Below are 19,950 nucleotides of genomic sequence, written 5' to 3' on the forward strand. Positions count from 1 at the left end.
CCACTGATTTCAAAGATATCGTTTAAAGCACCTAAAAACGCCTAGAAAATAATTTATATGCTACTTCAAATTGCAGTGCCTGACCTTGAACCTGAGATAAGATGGTGTCTGGATCGGGATCCGTACCGGTTTTGGTGTTCGGGCGTGCATCACTTCGATTTGTATTCACCACAACAGATCCGATGGACCCCCACCAATTGGCCGGCCAGCTTGGCCAGGTGTCGCTCGACGGAAAGTCACGGAAGAAGCGGTCTGCACGTGCGTTTCATACCGACTTCAGCACCGGTCCCGAACTGGCATTTCCGACCCCACCAACCGTCAACAATTCACCCTCGGTTCTTCATCAACAAACACCCTCGGTTTCTTCACCATCGACTTCTTCATTTGCTGCGCCCTACGGCGATAATGCATCTCCTATGCATGCATCGCACCCTGTACCTGCAGCGGTTGCAAATCCATCTCAGAACGATCTCTCGATCCAGACAAACAGGTACAATCATCAGAAGGAGTATATGACATCAGTGGATCTGGAACCGTACAAGTCGTTCTACACGTTTCATAATGTGGTTCCTCCAACTGCCGGCACTCAAATTCATACGGTTGACCAAGGAACCGCATCTGGAAAATTTATTCGTTCCACCATGTATAATGTTCCAGAATCCGAACAGCTTCGAGCTGCCACCAAGCTTCCTATGGCTGTCACAATTCGTCCTTTTGCACCGTTATTGGAAACAGAAGAGCCAATTCCGGTGGTGGATATGACGCAACTTGGTGATGTTCCAGGTGCAGATGCTCTAGATATAGGTCCCGTTAGGTGTCGAAGATGTCGTACCTACATGAACCCGGCCATGCAGCATACTCCCAATTACCGGTTCGTGTGTAATATCTGCCAGTTTCCGAATAATACTGTTCCTTCGGACTATTCGTCGATGATAAACCCACAAACCGGTACTCGAGTAGATGTTGCAATTCGACCAGAACTCCACAAAGGAGTGTACGATATCTTGGTTCCCAAGAGCTACAATGTGGGAGGCCCGGAAGTTATACCTCAAGTTCTTCACCATGTATTTCTTATCGATGTAAGCGAACAGAGCATTCGTCAAAACTTGCCGACACTTTTCGCCGATGCCATTCGTCTTGCACTTTACGGTGAAGCAGAAACGTTCAACTCCCGTGTTTGTATCATCACGTTTGACCGTCGACTCCAGTTCTACAATCTTTCGCCGTCACTTTCCACCACACAAATCAGCATTTCGTCGGACCTCGAAGACCCTTTCGTGCCGCTCAGCGACGGGCTTTTTGCCGACCCCGAGGAAAGCAGACATGTTATAGAGAACATGCTTGAAAACTTGGAGCTGTTACTGATGGAAAACAACGTTTATGCTGACCCCGAGCCATGTTTTGCAGCCGCCTGTCGCACCGCCATGCTTTGTCTTCAAAGTGTTGGAGGAGGAAAAATCACCTCGCTTCTTTCGACGCTTCCATCCTGGGGCCCTGGCAGTCTCCGGTTCAAAGACAATCGGGCCGTGGGCAAGCTTCTTTCTCCAGAGTTGGAAAAAGTGGTGTTCACTCCAGACAACGACTACTACAAACTTCTCGCCAAAGACTTTATTCTGCTGAATGTAGGACTCGACACAATTGTGGTTACACCTTCGTCGGTGGATCTCTCCAACATAGGGTGGCTCTGCTCCATTTCTGGTGGGTCTGTGTACCGGTTTCCCGACTTCAATTTTGAGCGAGACAGCAAAGTGGTTTCAGCCCAGTTTGTGAGCTGCGTGAACAAGTGCCGCGGATACCAAGGTCAGTTGAAGCTCCGGTGCTCCAATGGACTCCAGGTTTCACAGTACTACGGCACCTCGTCGGACGCTACTGCTTCTGGCTTTATGGGAACCCAGGATCCAGTGTTGCCTATTCTTCACGAAGACCAGTCGTTTACAGTTCTTATGACTTACGACGGGAAGCTCGATACCAAGTACGACTGTCATTTCCAGGCGGCTTTGCTTTACACCGATCCATTTGGTGTACGAAAAGTTAGAGTCGTAAACTTAGTTTTGGCCGTGAGCGAGAGACTTGAAGATGTTTTCAACTTTGTGGAAGAAGACTCGGTTGTTTCCACCATAGTGCGAGAAACCGTATCGCATGTTGGTGTACAAAGATTGCTTGAGCTTCGAGAGTCGGTCAATACAAAACTAGTCGACGTTTTCACCCAGTACCGTGCCATGTGTGAAGTCAACCGACACCAGCTGGGAGCCCCAAACCAATTGCTCTTCCCAGACTCATTGAAACATCTTCCCATCTACATGTTGTCGCTCATCAGAACCACCGCTATTCGAAACTCCAACACTTTATCTGCCGATGCCCGGCTCGCTTCCATCTACCAGTTGCTCAGAATGCCGGTAGAAAGATTGGTTTACACCTTGTACCCAGCATTGGTAGAGTTGCACTCTCTTCAAGACGACGAGTGTATGGTTCCAGACACCTCATCTAACCCAAACCACTTCATCTCGCTTCCAGAGTACAAACCGGCAACCTCCAAGATTTTGCAGCCCGGTGTATACATCTTGTGCAATGGTTCCCAGGTGTTTGTGTGGGTTCATCCTGATGCCAATGAGCTCTTGATCAAGGATTTATTTGGCGACCATATAAATTCCGTAAAAGATATCGATCCATTGATGGACGAGTTGCCAGACCTACCTTCTCATATTTCGCAGCAAGCCAGAAATTTGGTTCGTTTTTTCCAGAAAGAAATCGTGGGTCTTCCTTCGCTAGACTGTGCTGGTGTTAGAATAGTTCGCCATGGAATTGACCCTGGCGTCAATGCTTTCAGAGAAAGCTTAATTGAAGATTCCATTGGTTCGCTTGGAAATCTGTTACCACTGTTGCCAGATTATCTTAGCAATCTCCACAAGGCTATCAAGGTGAAGCTCGAGAACGACAAGTCTTCTGGAAAGGTAAAGAACTCTGTCAAGGCGGCGGAAGACCACTCGACGTTGGCACAAAAGTTGATTCAGTTTTAGAAAAATAAACTCTCACTTCACTTGAACCTCACCACCTTGACAACATCCAAAACCACCTCTCGTATATCTTTGCTTGTAGACCGCATTGCAACAGCAACTGCTTGTTTCAATTCTTTATCACTTTTTATCTTGTTCAACTCTTCGGTGCCTAGCTCTTCAGCAGCATACGAGACACCAAGCAAGATGAAAAGCACACGATGAACCAAATCGAGGCATTCTTCTTGGTCTCTTAGTATGCCTATAATGTTCGCTCGGAGCTGTCGCCATATGTCTGGAGTCTGTAAGATGATTTGGGACACCATTTGGAACTCAGACGCTGCATTGGCCATCAAACCAGCAACTGCGGTTTGCAACTTTTCATCACTGGAATTGAGCATTTTCACCATAAGGTCGAGTCTCTGCAAATTGGCAGGTTTTTCAACATTGAAAAAGTATACGAGAATCGTGGGCTCAGACACCAAATTGGACAAAAGTTCCCAAGTGGCTCGTTGAACATTTGGTGCATCAGAGTCGATTATGAAGTTATCTAGATAACCAATAAAAGTTTTGGATCCAATGAGTTTTTTAATATTGGCATCTTCCACAGACAGAACATTGGTGAGAGCTATAAGAGCCTCGTACTTGTCTTTCTGTGTCATATCCTCGAGGTAGTCCAGTTCCCGACTGGCTTTTATGCCATTATACTCCGAGATGTTGGGTCCAAGAAGCTCAATGAGAAACGGAACGCTGGTGGAGATATCGTACTTCTTAAACGCAAGCGCTGGGTTGACAGAAACAAGTATTTTTGCCAAAGTTCGCAAAGCTGAAAGTCTGGTTTCAATCAGAATAGTGTCGGGATTCGATGGAAGCGTGGTGGGACCAACCTTGCTGAAAGTTATCAAGTAGTTTAAAACTATGGTTAGGGCTCCTTGCTGCACAAGTTCTTGTCTGATTTTCTTCTCGTTGTTGCAAGAAATGGAAAAAATAATGCAAAGGACTTGGTTGATCGAGCTGGAAGATTCCTGGACGCTTCCGGCCATCACCTTCAATTTGGAGAATACTTCTACTATTTTGTAGTCTTCTAAAAGTGCTTTTGAGAAGGTGAGTACTTTCTCTTGATCGTCTTCCTCCTTCGAGGATGTGGGATCACTGTAAGATTTGAGGAAGCTAGCCGTTTTCTTTCTGTTGTTCGCTGTATCGGTCTTTACCTTGGCGAGGTTGGCTATAGTGGTGAGAATTCCATATACTAAAGTCGAATGAGGCTCCGCTTTTTTGAGTATATCGATTAAAATCGAAATGCTGTCAGCGTCTGAACGCAAAGATTCCTTGAAAGAACGATCAAGTGAGATGTAAGCTAGTGTCTCGACAATATGCTCTCGATACTTGCTGTTTTCTCGGAGCGCAGTGGTGATATTTGACAGGAGATGCTGGATAGTAACTTCTTTCTTGATGTCGGAATTTTTGGGAAAGCTATTCCACAACTTGACGATACATAGAGTGGACAACAAATGCAACCCCTCGAACGGTTTCTGGGAGAGTTTTGTTCCACTAATCAAGAATTGGATATAATTCTTGACGTTGAAATTTCGCAGTTCTTCGTCAATGCAAGATGTGCTAACTAGCCTTAAAACTTCACACACAGTTCTGTAGTTTTGTTCATCTTCCAACACAGAAGCTGAGAGACTGGAAACATGGTGGAGAAGCATCTGTTTGCATTTTTCACTCATGTACATTGTAGATATGGGCACTGGCATAAGTGGATACAAGCTCTCCAACACTCGAACCAAATTCAAAAAAGTAGCTCTTTGGACACGAACCGGGTCTTCGTCGAGAATAAACTCCACGAAGACAGTTACAGTGTCTGTAGTGGGTTTCGGGGCCAATTTAAGACTCTTTATGGTGATAAGAAGAATTATTGGCGTCAAATTCAGTTGTTCAGAACCATTTTCTGGGCCTATGAAACTCAAAAGAACATCCAAATGGTCTGGCACCGTGACCTCAAACCTTTCTACCACCAGATAGTAGGCTGAAAGATACCATTGAGCAGACGAAGACACTTTGACCAACGAGATGAGACAACGAAGAACAGTTTTGGCGGTATCTCGAGTTCGTTCTGTGCCTGTTTCGGATATTACCGTACACAAGAACAAACCTCTGTTATCCTGTAGTACTCTGAGACCCTCTATGAATGTTGTAGGGTTATTTTTTAGTCTTTGAATCAAGTCCAGCGCAGCGTCTTTGGCTCGAATTGACCTTGAAAGTACGTTTAAGTCTCCCTTCTTTGGCTCATATGTTTCTGGGTGATCAAAGACCTCGAGGATCTGTTTATATGGCTCCTCGTCCACCGTGAGACCTTTTAGGTCCGGTGTCACAGACTCCACTTGATCCATCAATAGTTGATTTTCGCGACAGAAATGAGAATTGATAATCAAGTGAGAACAACATATCAAGGACCAGTCACGAAATAACCACCTTATACTCCATTTTAGTCCACCAAAATCACCACAACAACACTATCGTACTCGCTGATCACAAATATGGACACTACAACCGTCTTGGACAAGTATACACAGGACCTTTCCAACCTCCCGTTGGAAGTGAGGCACCTTATGGAAGAGATAAAAACTAAAGATACGCAACTTATGGACGCCCGAAGGCGGTACCAGTCCAAAGACAGTCAAATACACAAGTTTATAAAAGCAAATGGTACTCTTGTGAAACACCCGAAAGAACAACAACTATACCAGAAAATTGAAGAAGAAATGGAAACAATCAAAAAGATACAAAAGGAGAAAATCTTGCTTGCGAACACAGCATTGTTCTTGGTTTCCCGCCACTTGTTCAACTTTGAGACAGACGTGACAAAATTGGAAAGAGATGATCTTCTTCCACAGGTGGACCCGGAAGACGAGTCCGAGCTCAATGCTCTTGTAAGCGACTCGGGGGTTTCCACGCCTCGTGGAACCCTTTCGGTGACTCCCGCGTACGATGCTAGAGATGGCAGAGAAGGACTCCGTAAAGCTCAGCGTAGAAAGATGAATATCAAAAATATGCGGATGCGCCGTGGACGGTCTGAAGAATATGACGAAATGGACGATTCTCGCCGGTCGTCTGTGGACGGCAGACACAACGAGGACGCGGACAATAACCTCTACTGTTTCTGCCAGCGGGTTTCTTTTGGCGAAATGATTGGATGTGATAATGACGACTGCAAATACGAGTGGTTCCACTGGAGTTGTGTGGGCATCACATCTCCGCCAAAAGACGACGAGATATGGTACTGCCCCGACTGCTCGCCGCGCATGGAGAAGCGAAGAAAGAAGCGGAAACTCTGAAGCTTTAAACTTTATGGCTCTAGTAACTAAGGTTGTGGTTTCGTTTCACACCCAAACACCACGAACACTTCTCGAATTCTCACCACTCATCTGAATCCATAATGCTCTCCATACGAGCTCTGCGTTCCATATTGTTGCGACCTTTGGCGTTGCGAGCATTCATACCCCCCACTCGGCTAGCTGTGCCCACAGTTTTTGCATCGGTTAGATGTGTTAGTTTTGCTCGTAACCCCAATGAGCTTCGAGCACAAATCGAAAAAAACATCATAAATTCGCTGGAAAAAGTGTCTAAAGACATTGTAATTGACGCGGTTCGAGCATGCAAGAGCTCGTCACAGATGCAAGAACCCTTGGCGTTAATCCAGAAGATTTTGGAAAGCGACAAAGTTGTCTTTGACGAAACTTTGCTCCGTGAACTTTTCCTTTTACGGCTTCCCACCTCGGCAAACATAGCCTTGATTCGTCAGTTCTACGTCCGCAATCCCGGGAGCGAAATCACTAAGTCTACGGCTTTGATACCCTTTCGGTACTGTCTTTTTGAGGGCGACTTGAAAGATGCATTAGTTGTCACCGACCTCACCACGGGCCATCCTAATTATATCAAGAAGAGAAGCGCGGAATTACGATCTGGGATCATCAAGGTGGCTTCAACCGCTATCGGAATCACTCTTTTCTCCAAGTTGGGCGTGCAGGCTCTCATAGACGAAGGCATACTTGCCGACAGCTGGCGGCATCTCAGTTCCATAAACGCCATGATAATTACATATCTTCTCAACTCTTCGTTTTTCGTCACCATCGTTCGGTTCGGACGTCAAATGGCGTCGGCGGGAGGTGACTACTTGACCTGGCAAAAGGGAACTTTCTACACCCATTGGTACAAGCATGCAGACGAAATGATGATGTGCGCTAGAATTATGGAAGCTGACATTGCCATAAATGGTGGTGGTCCTTCTGGCGGTGCTGCGTCTCCAGAACTCGTAGAGGAATTGTGCCGTACAGCCGAACAGGTGGAGACTCACACCTTGCAACCAGGATACACTCGAGATGGAAAAAAAATCAGGCTTCTTGAACCCAGAGACAACCTTGAGGATCTCAAGATGCAGGCGTACTGGATGAGCGGTGGAGATGGTTTCGAGTGGGTAGAACCCGATCAAGACCCTGCCACGATAATGTGGAAACAGCATTTGCGCGGAGGTCAAGTGGAAGGTGATTCTCGACAGAGTTTGAAGTGGGCTGACGAAGTGACGGGGCATGTAAATAGCGGGAAGGAATAGCACATACAATTACATTTTTATTCTATGACTACTTATGCTATGGTACCTCTTCATTTGTCTCTTCGTTTTTCCATTTCCACCTGGGCACCAACCGAATATCGTAGTCGGTTTCTTGTTTTAATTCCTCCCATGGTTCAAAGTTCATCCAAACCATTTCGAAATCGTCGTCGGTTTCCATTTGGTGGTTTCCGAGTTGAAGATGTGGTTTGGTGTAGTCTTCATTATAATGGACTGGTCCTTTTCCCTCCAAAATGAGATCAATTCTGGAGCCCTTGTTGATTTCAGACACATCTTTCAAGTCGTTCTCGAGGAGATTTCTGTATTTTTCACGATTTGTGGTTCTTATTTTCGCATGAATTTCACTGTAGCGGCCCTTTTCGGCGAGTTTACGAAGAACGGCAGAATGGCCCAAAGACGACTTTTCGCCATTTTTTGCTGCTGCGTCGACAGTATTGATGTAGTTATTGGCGTTCATTAGCCACAGTTCGGTTTTTTTCGTCCACTCGGTATAAGGCATTGGAGAAAAGTAGCGATATGCTCCAAACCACCAGCTGGGTTTGTCGCCATTTTTGACGGCTAGACGTCGGTATAACCTGGCTTCTTCTGCCCATGGATCGTAAGGAAGCAAGAGTCTTGTAATCTCGAGTCCAGCAGTAAAAATCATGTAACTTCCACCAAGAACACATGACCATTTTGCGGTCCGACGACTAAAAGTGTTTGGAATTCCCATCGCTACCAAGTTTGAGCGTCGAAGAACCCTCGCCTTATGGAATCCAAGTATCCCTATAGCCACCTGGAGCGTGGTTAGCATCGAGAGTGCCATTTTGTTGTCTGAAGCTGGCACCAATGGGCCCCAATGTTTGAGCCCAACACTAGGATTGCGAGGAATGAGTGAGGCAGGATCAGGAATGGTTATTGTAGATGACGAGCTGGAGGAGCCAGTCGGCGTGGAAGACAGCGAGCCCGAAGACCCTGCTGGAGGAATATAACCGCCCATGAGAAAAGTTGGGAGTTATGAATGAAAAGTGAAAGTTTTGAACAAGAAGTGAGCGAACAACTAGTGCTTTATATCAGCAATTGAAAGGTATTAGACGACTCTGGGTTGTTCCGGGTGTTCCAAAGACCACGGGTAATGTTCTGAAATGGGGGTTTCTGCAATAATTTGCTCAAAATGGTGTTTAAACGTGTACAAAAAATCAGTTGATATTTTTGAGCAAGCCGTGAATCGTAACTGTTTAATCCAGATTTCAGCCTGAACGTTCAAACAATGCTATAAATAAACTGGACCACTTTCTGCGCTACCACAATGTCTATAAAGTGGCTAGGTCAAAGGTTCAAGATGTGGCCTAAAGTTTAAAAGGAAGACGAATTCGCAATCGAATTTCCAGAATTTACAAATGGGTGCGAATTCGCGGCATTATGTATTAACCTCTACCGTTTATAGTTTATGCCTCGTTGGCGTACAAATCCTCTTTCAAGTCAATGCCCAACTCTTGTCTGATGTCCTTCAACTCTTCCAAGTAAGCGGCATATTGCTCTTTGTTTTCAACCTTGTGCTTCAATGCCTCAAAGGTTCTGACGGCAGTAGGGTAATCGTTTACTCTTCTACAAGCCTGCAATGCTTTTTCAATGACTGCTGGGGCAGGCACCAAGTCGTAGGAGAAACAGTTGTTCAAGATTCTCTGGACCTCGAAAAGATCGTATGCGTCTTCGAACTCTTGTTCGTACCTGAGTTAGTATTGGAGACAATTAATGGAGTGAGATAATGGGCTGGGAAAGTTAAGGTGAAGTAAAGGTCAGGAATATGCACTTTGTGGTAAAATTCTTTCTGTTTTCTGTTTTCTGTTTTCTGCTTTCTTTCCACATGCTTGCAGTTCGAAACAATATTTTAATGCTGAAAAATTCACCACTCGGAACACACGGAGACTAGAATATGACTTTTCGCTTCATTACTCTTCATTATTCGTCATGTTTCTTCAAAATTATCATCTCTTATTCTTCATTTTTTTTCTTCTTCACTTTTTTCATTGCGTTGTTCTCAACTTGTTCTTCGAGTTGTTCACCAAATTCCAACCTTTTTTCACAATTTCCGCCTATATCGACCCCCCCCTCTTTCATCTAAACACATCTATACTTACCTAGCAGTGAACTCTTCAAAAGTTTCTTCATGGTGTTGCCCAGAATATTGTCTAACCGACATCCGAGAAGCCAAAGTGGGCAAAGGTCTGGCCACAGAAACCATTCTGGAAATGGCACCCGCCTGAGCACCAGCTCTAGCTCTCAATGCAGCACGGATAGAAGAAGCAATCATTTCACAATCAATCGACGCAGTGATAATTCATCGAGTCCGTTATTGGATCGTACGAGGGGCGTGCGCGCACCGACGGACACATCGGTGCACCAGCGGTATCCGAAGGATTCACGGGCCGAGAGGCGATGAGTTGCAACTAACAAAAGTTGCTAAAGGCTAATTGAGCTGAACTGTTTACTGAGAAAGATTCGTGGTGATTCCACCACCTTGTGCCATCACCGCCGTTTCCACCAATCACAGACCTTGTAGATGTGGTGTATGGCTGTGGCGTGTGCGCACCAAAAATTCAAAAAAAACTCAACTCTCACCCCTTTGTCAGCTCTGATAAATCGCGTAAACAGCATCCCACTGGTGGTGTTTATTTTGTCATCGTTTACATAAGGCACAGCAACTTTTGCAACCATCACCACCATGAACGCCAACTTTGAAGGCTGGCCCAAAGAGGAAACCACAGCAGAACCAGGAGAAGAGCAAATAGATCCTACGTTTGCTCGACACCAAGATGCCGATTTTACTACTGTAGATGCAGTTACTGCAGCAGCTGTTGCTAATGCCCAGCATCAGGGCACCGGTCCACGTGACGGTCCCCAACACCCAGATCATCATCATGTTCGGGGCGGACAAAATGTCGACAAACAACAGCAGAGAGATGCCATCCAGCAGGCTGTTCGGGCCGCGCACGACCAGGACGTTGAGAAGGCCGCTGTGAACCGCGGCAACCGTCCTGTATCTAACACGAAACGGGCTGCGCAGAACCGGTCTGCACAGAAGGCGTTCCGTCAGAGGAAGGAGAAGTATATCAAGGATTTGGAGGCCCAGGCTGCTGAGGTCAACCAATTGAAACAGACTATCGAGGAATTGAGAGCAGACAACCTTCAATTGAGAGATTACACTTTGGCACTTCAAAGTAAAGTGATTGAATTGTCGCCTGCTAGTGGAGGTCAGCATCCATTGGGCCCAGGGGCCGCGTCGTCTGGCCACGATCTGGCGTCTGTATCGGTGCCCACGCCTCCGGCGGCTGTGTATAACCATAGCGGTGGCCGGGTGTTCAGCGGTGACAAGTAAAAAATGAGAAAAAAAAAAGGAGAAAAGAAAGAGAATAAAGGAATTGAGAGATCGAGGAGATTAAGAGATCAAAGAGATTGAGCGAAGGTGTAGTAATAATTATGAAGATATAAGTGGAGTGTAGAGTGTAACATTTAGTATAAGGAGAATAAAGCACAGACGAGTGACATTAGAGGACTAGGTGTCTAAGGCTTAGAAGGGAGTTTAGACACAATTCTCTTTCAGAAGACACAATAAAATATCATCCACCAGACTCAGAAGACTGACAAAGCTTTGAACAATTCGTAGCTTGCGCTTCAGATCAATTTCTATTGGCTAGAATTTCATCAATTTTCGCAGCCATTGGTGCAGCAGTTATGCATGTTTGACAGCCTCGTTGCTGCACGTTGACGCATCAATTTGCAACCATTTCATCAAGCAACTAACGATCCTAACTATGTTTTGTTACGCTTCTCTTTTTATTTCTCTCTTCTTATTTCATTCTCCGTCTTCTTTTCGCCAAGAATTGTCGTTCCTGCACCAGCACCATTTCAAAAATTTTCAGCAACAATCCCATACCATGTCTGAATTATCCCACCCCTCAATCAAAGACGGCTGGTTCGCCGAAGTCTCCGACACCATGTGGCCCGGCCAGGCCATGTCGTTGAAAGTGGAAAAGGTGTTGCACGTTGAAAAATCAAAGTACCAGGATGTTTTGGTTTTCAAGTCCACCAACTACGGCAATGTGTTGGTTTTGGACAATTGTATCCAGGTGACCGAAAGAGACGAGTTTTCGTACCAGGAGATGATTACTCACTTGGCGCTCAACTCCCACCCAAACCCAAAGAAGGCGTTGGTTATCGGTGGTGGAGATGGAGGTGTGTTGCGGGAGATCTTGAAGCACTCTTCAATTGAAGAAGCTTGGCTTTGTGACATTGACGAGACAGTTATTGAGGTTTCGAAAAAGTACTTGCCGGAAATGTCCAAGTCGTACCAGGACCCAAGAACCAAGGTCCATATTGGTGACGGATTCAAGTTTTTGGAAGAATACAAAAACCAGTTTGATGTCATCATTACCGATTCGTCGGACCCAGAAGGACCAGCCGAGTCTTTGTTCCAGAAACCCTACTTTGAGTTGTTGAACGGTGCTTTAACCGAAAAAGGTGTTATCACCACCCAAGCTGAGAACATCTGGCTCCACATGGACATCATTTCCAAGTTGAAGAAAGACTGTAAGGACATCTTTCCAGTGGCTGAATACGGCTACACCATGATCCCAACCTACCCCTCGGGCTCAATTGGCTTCATGGTGTGTTCTAAGGACAAAAATGCCGTCGTGACCAAGCCAGCAAGGTTCGAATGGTCCGATGACTTCGTCAAGAAAAACTTGAAGTATTATAACAAAAAGATCCACGAAGCTGCTTTCGTGCTACCAACTTGGGCTGACAATGTATTGAACCAGGACTGACGTTGCTAATTTGATTAGTTACGACGATACGAATATAGACAGTTCAAGAAATTGTAGGAAGTGAATAAGCAGCTGAGAATTCGTTGAAATTCAGTTGAGATTCAGTTGAGATTCAAGTTGATCTCTCTATTATTTCTCAATTATTTCCCTATTATTTCTCTATTTCTCTCTATCATCCTATTAATTTCCAGAATACTTTGATCTGGCTCTAATCTTGGGCCCGAGTAATGCAAATGTCACAGGAATTGCAACCATTCCAAGTGATATGAAACCAAGCACTGAAGAGCCCCAGGCAACAGGAAACTTTTTGATTGCAAGGTTATTGAACAATGCCGAACCAAAAAGTGGAAAACAGCCAGCAATTACTGATCTGAAAAGATCGTTACCAGCAAACACAGAAGCCATGTATCTTGGGAAAGACATAGCCATGTAGTTGAACAATGTCTGGAACACTAAAAATGCTCCAGTACAGAATACGGCTGCTCCCATAATAGGTCCCATCCAGTGGTGTTGAGAATTAGCACTCCAGCCAAAGATGAAGATTCCAATGGGCATCAACAAACTACCAACAATAGCAACTGGAAGGAACACTTCTGGAGTGATGGTGTCGCCTTTTCCATTGAAAAACTTTTTGGTGAATACTTGGTAAATTACCGAGATGTAGAATACGGCTCCCACCAAAACTCCAATCATTACACTGACATAGGACACTCCCAACTCCACCAAGGTGAACCCATAGGTCTCCACAAACACAATTGGGAATGCTTCGAACCACAAGTACATAATTGAGTACACCAAGGAAATGTAGAGGTCGATCAGAAGCACCACTGGCTCGGTGAGCGCAATTTCAAATGGTCTCCAAAGAGTATCAATTGCAAGCTCACGAACAGTCATGTTCTTGTTTTCAATTTCTCCCTCGCTCATGATATTCTCGTTACCTGTTAACGCCCGCAATCTTTGAGCTTTCCGACGTAAAAGTGTCTTTCCATATGACTCAGGAAGAAGAAATCCAAGAACCAAAAAACAGGCTCCAGAAATAATCATCATGAATCTAAATGGCCATACCCAGTCGCCGTGGCTTCCATTGACCAATACTGCTCCAATCAAAGGACCCATTGAGGGACCACATACGGCAGAAATACTCCACGAGGCAATGCCCACGGGCATATATGGTAGAGTCACCACATCTCCAAAACTAGCTACGCCAGTAGCCAAGGCAGGTGAAGCGAAAATTCCGCTCAAAAACCGGAGAACACTCAAAGATGCAATTGAGTGGGTTCCAACTCCAAAACTTTGTGGGATTTGAAGAATGAAGAAAAAGAATAATGTGATGATGTAGATGGAGGTTCTTCCAAAAATGGCATTTTCTGACATGGGAGACAACACCATAGGACCCAAACCGTACCCAATAACAAACATAGTCAATGGAAGCGTAGCTTTGACTTTCGTTATTCCAAGATCCTCCATAAGATAATCAATACCTGGAGTATATATTGCCGAACCCATGTACACCGATAATGTCAAAAATGCAATTTCTCCCGCAAAAATCACTTTTTGTAGAAGCGGCCAGTTGTAAGGGTTTTCGGGATCATCAGGACCATCCCAATCCACCACAATGAGCGAATCATCAGCTTTTACTTCATCAATTGCAGCAATTGTGGACGAACTGGAACTCGATGAAATCGACAGTTCAGACAGTTCTTGTGATTCTTGTGTCACTGTAAACTCATTCTTCTCACTTCCGCTCAAATATTTAGTTGGTATTTCATAATCTGGTTGTTCTTCTCTATGATTGAAATATTTGTGCCCAGACAAGTGGTATACTATGCGGCCCCAAAAACTATCTCTGATGAATTGGCTGTTCATTATGTGAATTAGGGAGTTTGTAGATGGGATAGCTGCTAGAGCAATTCCTTTTTATACCATGATACCTTTGTAATGTAATTTTCGAGATTACAAATGGAAAAAAAGAATATTCTTCGGGCTTGCCCAATGGGGAAAATCGCTGCGACCCTTTGCTGTCAAACACTAAATTTGGCACAAGCTATGGGAGCAAAAATCAGCCAAATTATTGGTTTCGAAGCCTAGAAGAGAGTCACCTACACTCCTGATTCTTAAAAACTACCTACATCTTTAAGAATAAGAAAGCAAAAGCTGAAGCCTGGAAAATGGTGTTTTCGTTATTACTCATCAGGCCAAGCATTTTCGCAAGGGCGCTTCGGCTTTGCCCAATGCGGTAAGTCCTTACAGGTTCTTCAGCCGTCTCCTGCAAGGCTTACATTCCTCGGATAGATTCCTCGTGGGACACAGATCACGTAATTGCCAATGAAGATATATCAGGAGATAAGTTAATGTCATGAGATCAAGAAATAGGAGGTGAGTTGCATTAACTTGACTTGAAATTTAAATTTGCAACATAGTGAAGAAGTGAAAGACTTTTTAGATAATGGTGATAAGGAAACCAGGTGATCAGCAGATATAATCCCATTGGGTATGGTGTAATGCTGAGATTTTCTCAAGTTTTCTCTTGCTCTCAATCTCTCTTCTTTTTGTGTATGTCACACAGCCACACCACAGGAGCAACGAGAAGCTGGTATCTCCGCCAATAATTAGTAATCTCATTGGTAGATATTGGTGGTTATATCTAAGCTTATTATGGGTTGCTAACAATCGGGTCTTTGTGTAGCTATGAAACATTATCTGTTCTGGCGCAGGAAGAGATGGAGTGATCTTTCACTTTTTTGGTAGAATAAATAGGACCCAGTTGTCGATATGGTTGTGACATTTGCAGCCACAGATGGCTTGAAAATGCACTGAAACCGAAGATCATTTCAAGAAAGCAGACCAGAAGTATGATATTTCATTCATTGCAATTGCTAGTCGCCAAGCCAAAATGTTATCGAATCGCCCAATTGATCTCTTAGTTGAATTGAACAAAGAAAAGCTGGAACGCGCCTTTGACATTCTTATTCTTGTTTCCGCTTAATCCTTCGATTTAATGTTGCCCAAAACTCATAATTTTTCTCCTATAAGATTTACCATTTTTTGGCCTTTCCACCTCGAGAATCTGGTTGAATGTCCAAGCGCTTGGAATGGTTCCTTAAAAGTACCACAGACTGTGGTTATTGTTCTCTGTGTAGTGGACCTTATTGCAAAAGGGACTTACTTTGCAGCCATCTTTCAGAATCCTTTTTGGAAAGTTTTAGTACTCAAATGAGTAATGGGCTTTTTACACGTTTACTTTGTGTCATTTAGTGTTTCCTTTGATTTCTCTGGGTACTTCTTTCATCTTGATATCATATTGCTGTGGCAGCGGTATTTCGCAACTGGCAGATGGCTCAAGAATTATACCCAAATGGGGATATTATATAAAGTTTTAAGTTGTAGCCCACAAATTGAAAACTAGGTCGAGGAGATTCCTAATCTGAAAGAACAATACAAGATACCTGAATATTGGTCGAACGGTGAGAGAAGCCACAGCGTCGATAGTCTTGAATATCCTATTCCAGCGCGCGCCGCACCGTGCGCCGCACCGTGCAACCATCCAATATGGTGTGGGTGAGTAGTACAATCCGGAGGTAGCAGGTGATATAAAGTACATGGACGTTGTTAATTCTACATCTAATTCATTTGTATTTCATTAAAAGTCTTCAATTGGTTTCTAAAAAAATAATTCTAATTTCTCTCTCAATTAGTGGGCGAAATGAAAGTCAAGTCGCTTGTTTCCCGAGTCTTTTGTAGTACGCATGTAGTGATCTCTCTCCTCCAACGACATTGAAGACCACTTTTGGCTTTTTTGTCTGTTGCGCACGATATAGTATGCCTTTGTGAAAAGAAGCACCGGAATAATTGCAATTGCAATAATGAACAATTTTTTGTTTCCCTGTCTAAAAAAAGGAGCATCCTCTTGGCGGTAGATGTTGGTACTGAGAATTCCTCCTATTTGCACCATCATATTGTAAACAGCAGATCCGACAGTACGGCTGCGAATACTATTGGCATTTCTGGATACCCATGCCACACATATGGCATGAATATAAGGTCCACCAAGAAGAAGTGTAGTCACTAGCCAGGTTCCCCAGGCATTGGTCATGGAATTTTTCCAAAAAGCCAAGATGCCAATTAAGGGTATTGTCCATAATGGAACCACAAATGCCAATAGAGCCTTTTGACCAATTCTTTCAGATAGTTTTGTAACCCACAAAAGTAACACAGTATGGAGTATTTGATGAGGAATGGCTAGCAAGTTTGTACTGAAGGTGGAAAAACCCATGTTTCTCAACGTTACAGCTAGGTACTTGTCTACCGCACCGGTGGGAATAAACGCTATGAGACCAATGGTGTAAATTGGCCAAAGATCAAAGTCAAGCAAAGATTTCACAATGGAACCCAAAGTTAGGGATTCTCTATTGTTCATATCGCCCTTGGAAGGATCATCTCGAAGCACCCTATTAACGACGATTTTTTCTTCTTTTTCTGTAAACCAGCCGTGCGGGCTGAATGCCGTTCTGGTGTGCACCGCCAGCGGTACCATGAGATTGTATGAGACGGTTCCAATTGCAAGAGTTATCAGTCCCTCGACTGCAAAGAGCCATCTCCAGCCCTCTATTCCAAAACAGCCTCGCAAACGAAGTACAAAATATGCCATTAGGTGGGTTGCAATTTGAACTAGTGAAAGGGTGGACCAGAACCAAGATAGGCGAATGGGTAACTCTGTACTTTTGTAAAAATACGAAAGCCAAAGTACCAATTCCGCAACAAAGCATCCCTCCAATGCTCCAATTAAACCTCTTGTAAAGTAAAATGTCCATTTTCCTGTTATTGCGCTCTGGCAAATAGCCACTATACTCCATGCGACCATTTGTGTTGGAACGAAAATATCGGGACCAAACTTTTTCGATAAAAGCTGGGAAGGAAGCTCTGCCAAGATGAAACAAACCAAGAAAATAGTATTGCCTGAATTGTAGTTTTCAATACTAAGACCCAAATCGTCCAAAAAATTGTCCGAGATGGCCTGGCCAAGGTTCCCACGATCTATCTGGAGTCCAGCAAACATTATACAAGCCATCAATGCTACCCGAAAGTCCAATATTTTGATAACTTCCTGCTCCTCGCTTCTACTCCATTCATATAGCGGATCAAATACATGCCGGCATTCATACTTGGTGCTTTCGTATAACTCGCGATAGTAGTCTGCTACTTTGAGATCAGCAAATGGATTAGAATCTTCATATTCAGATTCAAAAGATGTGATGGATGTAGAAATTCTGTCTTTTTTGTCAGAGGTGGAGCCATAAAAAGTGGCCATGTCAGTAGATCAAGAAGATCAACCCCTGATTTGATCCGGCCAATTGTGGAACTGTGGCTCTATCGCACGTTGCGAATAATGCGAATAAAGAATGCGAATAATGGAGATGAATGCGAATGTGAATAAGAAAGATGTAGCTCGAATTTTCCTGAAACACATTATGTGGTCCTTTCATACCCACAGATACCTACAATCTCCTCTACAGCTTCCACCCTCACTTTTTTCCGTCTCAATTAATGGCTGCAAATTTCTCTATTCTCATACATCTAGTGAGAGAATCTAAAATCAAGTCTCTTATTTCCCTCATCTTTTGTATTTTTGAGGTACTCTTCCTTCTCTTCAGCAGTAAAAGAGTTCCATTTGGCCTGTCTCTGTTTGTTGCGGAAAACATAGTACGCTTTAGCAAAAAGTAACACCGGAACCAACGCTATCGCAATGCCAAATAGAGTCCTATTTCCACGGCGATAGATGGGAGCATCATCTTTGCGGTAGATGTTGGCACTGATGATGCCTCCAACCTGTACCATCATGTTGTAAACGGCAGAACCCACCGATCGGGTTCGAATACTATTGGAATTTCTGGATACCCATGCCACACAAATAGCATGAATATACGGCCCACCAATCAAAAGGGTAGCTACCGTCCAAGTTCCCCAAGGGTTTTTCATGGAATCTTTCCAGAACGCTAACACCCCGATCAAGGGTATGGTCCACAATGGTACTATCAATGCCAATAGAGCCTTTTGGTTAATTCTTTCTGAGACCCACGTAGGGATCAAGAGCATGATAATATGAATTACCGCTGCGGGTATCGTCAACAAATTTGTGTTTAAAGTGGAAAATCCCAAGTGTCTCAACGACAACGTCAAGTATGTGTTGACTGTACCGGTGGGAACATAGGCAATTATACCAATGGCATAAATTGGCCAGAGATCATAGTCGCTCAACGATTTGTAGATCCCCCTCAAAGAAAGCGCCTGTCTATTGTGCATGTCTCCCTTGGATGGGTCGTCCCGAAGAACTCGATTAACCACGATTTTCTCTTCCCTCTCGGTAAACCAGCCTTTGGGATGGAGCTTGTTTCTGGTCTGCACAGCCAGCGGAACCATCAAGTAGAACGAAGCAATTCCAATCAAAAGCGTAAAGAGACCTTCAAGGATAAAAAGCCATCTCCACCCTGCCATTCCATGGACACCACGCATGCGAAGAATTGCAAATGCCAAAAGCGCAGTAACGATCTGAACAAGCGAGAGGGTTGTCCAGAACCACGACAACCTAATTGGAAGTTCTTTGGACTTGTAGAAGTAAGTAAGCCAAAGAACCAAATCGGCAATAAATCCTCCTTCCAATCCACCAATTAAACCACGAGTAATATAGAAAGACCATTTTCCACTGAGAGCACCTTGTGTCATGGCAACAATACTCCAAGACACAATCTGGGCTGGCACGAAAATATCTGGACCCAATCTTTTCGATATGAGCTGCGAAGGAATTTCCGCCAAGAGAAAGCACACCAAAAAAATGGTATTTCCCACGTTATAGTTGTTGGTTGTAAGCCCCAAGTCGGTCAAAAAGTTGTCGGAAACAGCCTGCGACAAGTTTCCTCGGTCAACTTGCAAACTCACAAACATAATACAGGCAGTAAGAGCCACTCTATAATCGAGCTTGCGTACCAATTTTTTCTCTTCTTCCGGAGTCCAGTCAAATTCCGGATCAAAAGCGGCCCGGCACTCATATTTCGAAGCCTCGTACAACCCTCGATAGTACTCTGCAACCTTGGGGTCAAGAAAAGGGTTGTCATAAAAAGTTTCCTCAGAGTCCAAAGACTTGACTGAGGTGGAAACCTCGAGTTTCTGTGGTGGTACTGGATCTTGGCTCATTAGTAAGTACAGTTCTGGGCAGTGGTCGTGTGGTTTTATAGTGGGCTCAATATACGAGTTGGAACAGATTGGCCCGTCTTGAGGCGGTTCGATGTGGTAGATTGCAACACTGTGGCAGTTTTTCGCAACCATTAGTTGCCAAGAGTCAATCGGCAATTAAGGCTAAAAGAACTGGGGAAAAAGGGTTTAGTTGTTCAATTGGCTCTTTCAGGGCTTTAGTAAAGTGAGCGACTTTGGTAGTGGCCGTGGTAGTGGTGGTTGTGGTAGATTTTTGGCATCCTTTGGGCCTGTTAATCGCAGTTCAGATAACGATGGTCAGCACGTGACCTGTCAA

At 44.3% G+C, this 19,950-nt stretch overlaps 11 protein-coding genes across 11 annotated transcripts; 5 read left to right on the top strand and 6 right to left on the bottom strand. All coding sequences in view use genetic code 12, as the record gives it.

The window, feature by feature from the left end:
- Positions 1-101: 101 nt before the first annotated feature.
- On the top strand, positions 102-3,017 carry PGUG_05040 (uncharacterized protein; the record flags this gene model as incomplete). Its single annotated transcript, XM_001483035.1, has 1 exon — positions 102-3,017. One exon carries the CDS (start codon positions 102-104, stop codon positions 3,015-3,017), a length of 2,916 nt encoding a protein of 971 aa, XP_001483085.2.
- Positions 3,018-3,034: 17 nt separating this feature from the next.
- On the bottom strand, positions 3,035-5,386 carry PGUG_05041 (uncharacterized protein; the record flags this gene model as incomplete). Its single annotated transcript, XM_001483036.1, has 1 exon — positions 3,035-5,386. The coding sequence occupies one exon, from the start codon at positions 5,384-5,386 to the stop codon at positions 3,035-3,037; it is 2,352 nt and encodes a 783-aa protein (XP_001483086.2).
- A 147-nt stretch (positions 5,387-5,533) lies between these two features.
- NBN1 (histone acetyltransferase) lies at positions 5,534-6,331 on the top strand (the record flags this gene model as incomplete). Its single annotated transcript, XM_001483037.1, has 1 exon — positions 5,534-6,331. One exon carries the CDS (start codon positions 5,534-5,536, stop codon positions 6,329-6,331), a length of 798 nt encoding a protein of 265 aa, XP_001483087.1.
- Positions 6,332-6,432: 101 nt separating this feature from the next.
- On the top strand, positions 6,433-7,605 carry PGUG_05043 (uncharacterized protein; the record flags this gene model as incomplete). The annotated part of the gene is made up of 1 exon (XM_001483038.1): positions 6,433-7,605. One exon carries the CDS (start codon positions 6,433-6,435, stop codon positions 7,603-7,605), a length of 1,173 nt encoding a protein of 390 aa, XP_001483088.2.
- A 37-nt stretch (positions 7,606-7,642) lies between these two features.
- Positions 7,643-8,602, bottom strand: PGUG_05044 (uncharacterized protein; the record flags this gene model as incomplete). Its single annotated transcript, XM_001483039.1, has 1 exon — positions 7,643-8,602. The coding sequence occupies one exon, from the start codon at positions 8,600-8,602 to the stop codon at positions 7,643-7,645; it is 960 nt and encodes a 319-aa protein (XP_001483089.2).
- A 1,680-nt stretch (positions 8,603-10,282) lies between these two features.
- On the bottom strand, positions 10,283-10,948 carry PGUG_05045 (uncharacterized protein; the record flags this gene model as incomplete). Its single annotated transcript, XM_001483041.1, has 1 exon — positions 10,283-10,948. The coding sequence occupies one exon, from the start codon at positions 10,946-10,948 to the stop codon at positions 10,283-10,285; it is 666 nt and encodes a 221-aa protein (XP_001483091.2).
- Positions 10,328-10,981, top strand: CAP4 (Cap4p; the record flags this gene model as incomplete). Its single annotated transcript, XM_001483040.1, has 1 exon — positions 10,328-10,981. The coding sequence occupies one exon, from the start codon at positions 10,328-10,330 to the stop codon at positions 10,979-10,981; it is 654 nt and encodes a 217-aa protein (XP_001483090.2).
- A 436-nt stretch (positions 10,982-11,417) lies between these two features.
- SPE3 (spermidine synthase) lies at positions 11,418-12,428 on the top strand (the record flags this gene model as incomplete). The annotated part of the gene is made up of 1 exon (XM_001483042.1): positions 11,418-12,428. The coding sequence occupies one exon, from the start codon at positions 11,418-11,420 to the stop codon at positions 12,426-12,428; it is 1,011 nt and encodes a 336-aa protein (XP_001483092.2).
- A 180-nt stretch (positions 12,429-12,608) lies between these two features.
- PGUG_05048 (MFS transporter) lies at positions 12,609-14,294 on the bottom strand (the record flags this gene model as incomplete). The annotated part of the gene is made up of 1 exon (XM_001483043.1): positions 12,609-14,294. One exon carries the CDS (start codon positions 14,292-14,294, stop codon positions 12,609-12,611), a length of 1,686 nt encoding a protein of 561 aa, XP_001483093.2.
- Positions 14,295-16,119: 1,825 nt separating this feature from the next.
- Positions 16,120-17,736, bottom strand: PGUG_05049 (uncharacterized protein; the record flags this gene model as incomplete). The annotated part of the gene is made up of 1 exon (XM_001483044.1): positions 16,120-17,736. The coding sequence occupies one exon, from the start codon at positions 17,734-17,736 to the stop codon at positions 16,120-16,122; it is 1,617 nt and encodes a 538-aa protein (XP_001483094.2).
- A 266-nt stretch (positions 17,737-18,002) lies between these two features.
- On the bottom strand, positions 18,003-19,748 carry PGUG_05050 (uncharacterized protein; the record flags this gene model as incomplete). The annotated part of the gene is made up of 1 exon (XM_001483045.1): positions 18,003-19,748. The coding sequence occupies one exon, from the start codon at positions 19,746-19,748 to the stop codon at positions 18,003-18,005; it is 1,746 nt and encodes a 581-aa protein (XP_001483095.2).
- Between the last annotated feature and the right edge of the window lie 202 nt (positions 19,749-19,950).

Source organism: Meyerozyma guilliermondii, genomic scaffold (genome assembly GCF_000149425.1).
Source record: "Meyerozyma guilliermondii ATCC 6260 scaffold_6 genomic scaffold, whole genome shotgun sequence".
In the NCBI taxonomy this organism is placed as follows: domain Eukaryota; kingdom Fungi; phylum Ascomycota; class Pichiomycetes; order Serinales; family Debaryomycetaceae; genus Meyerozyma; species Meyerozyma guilliermondii.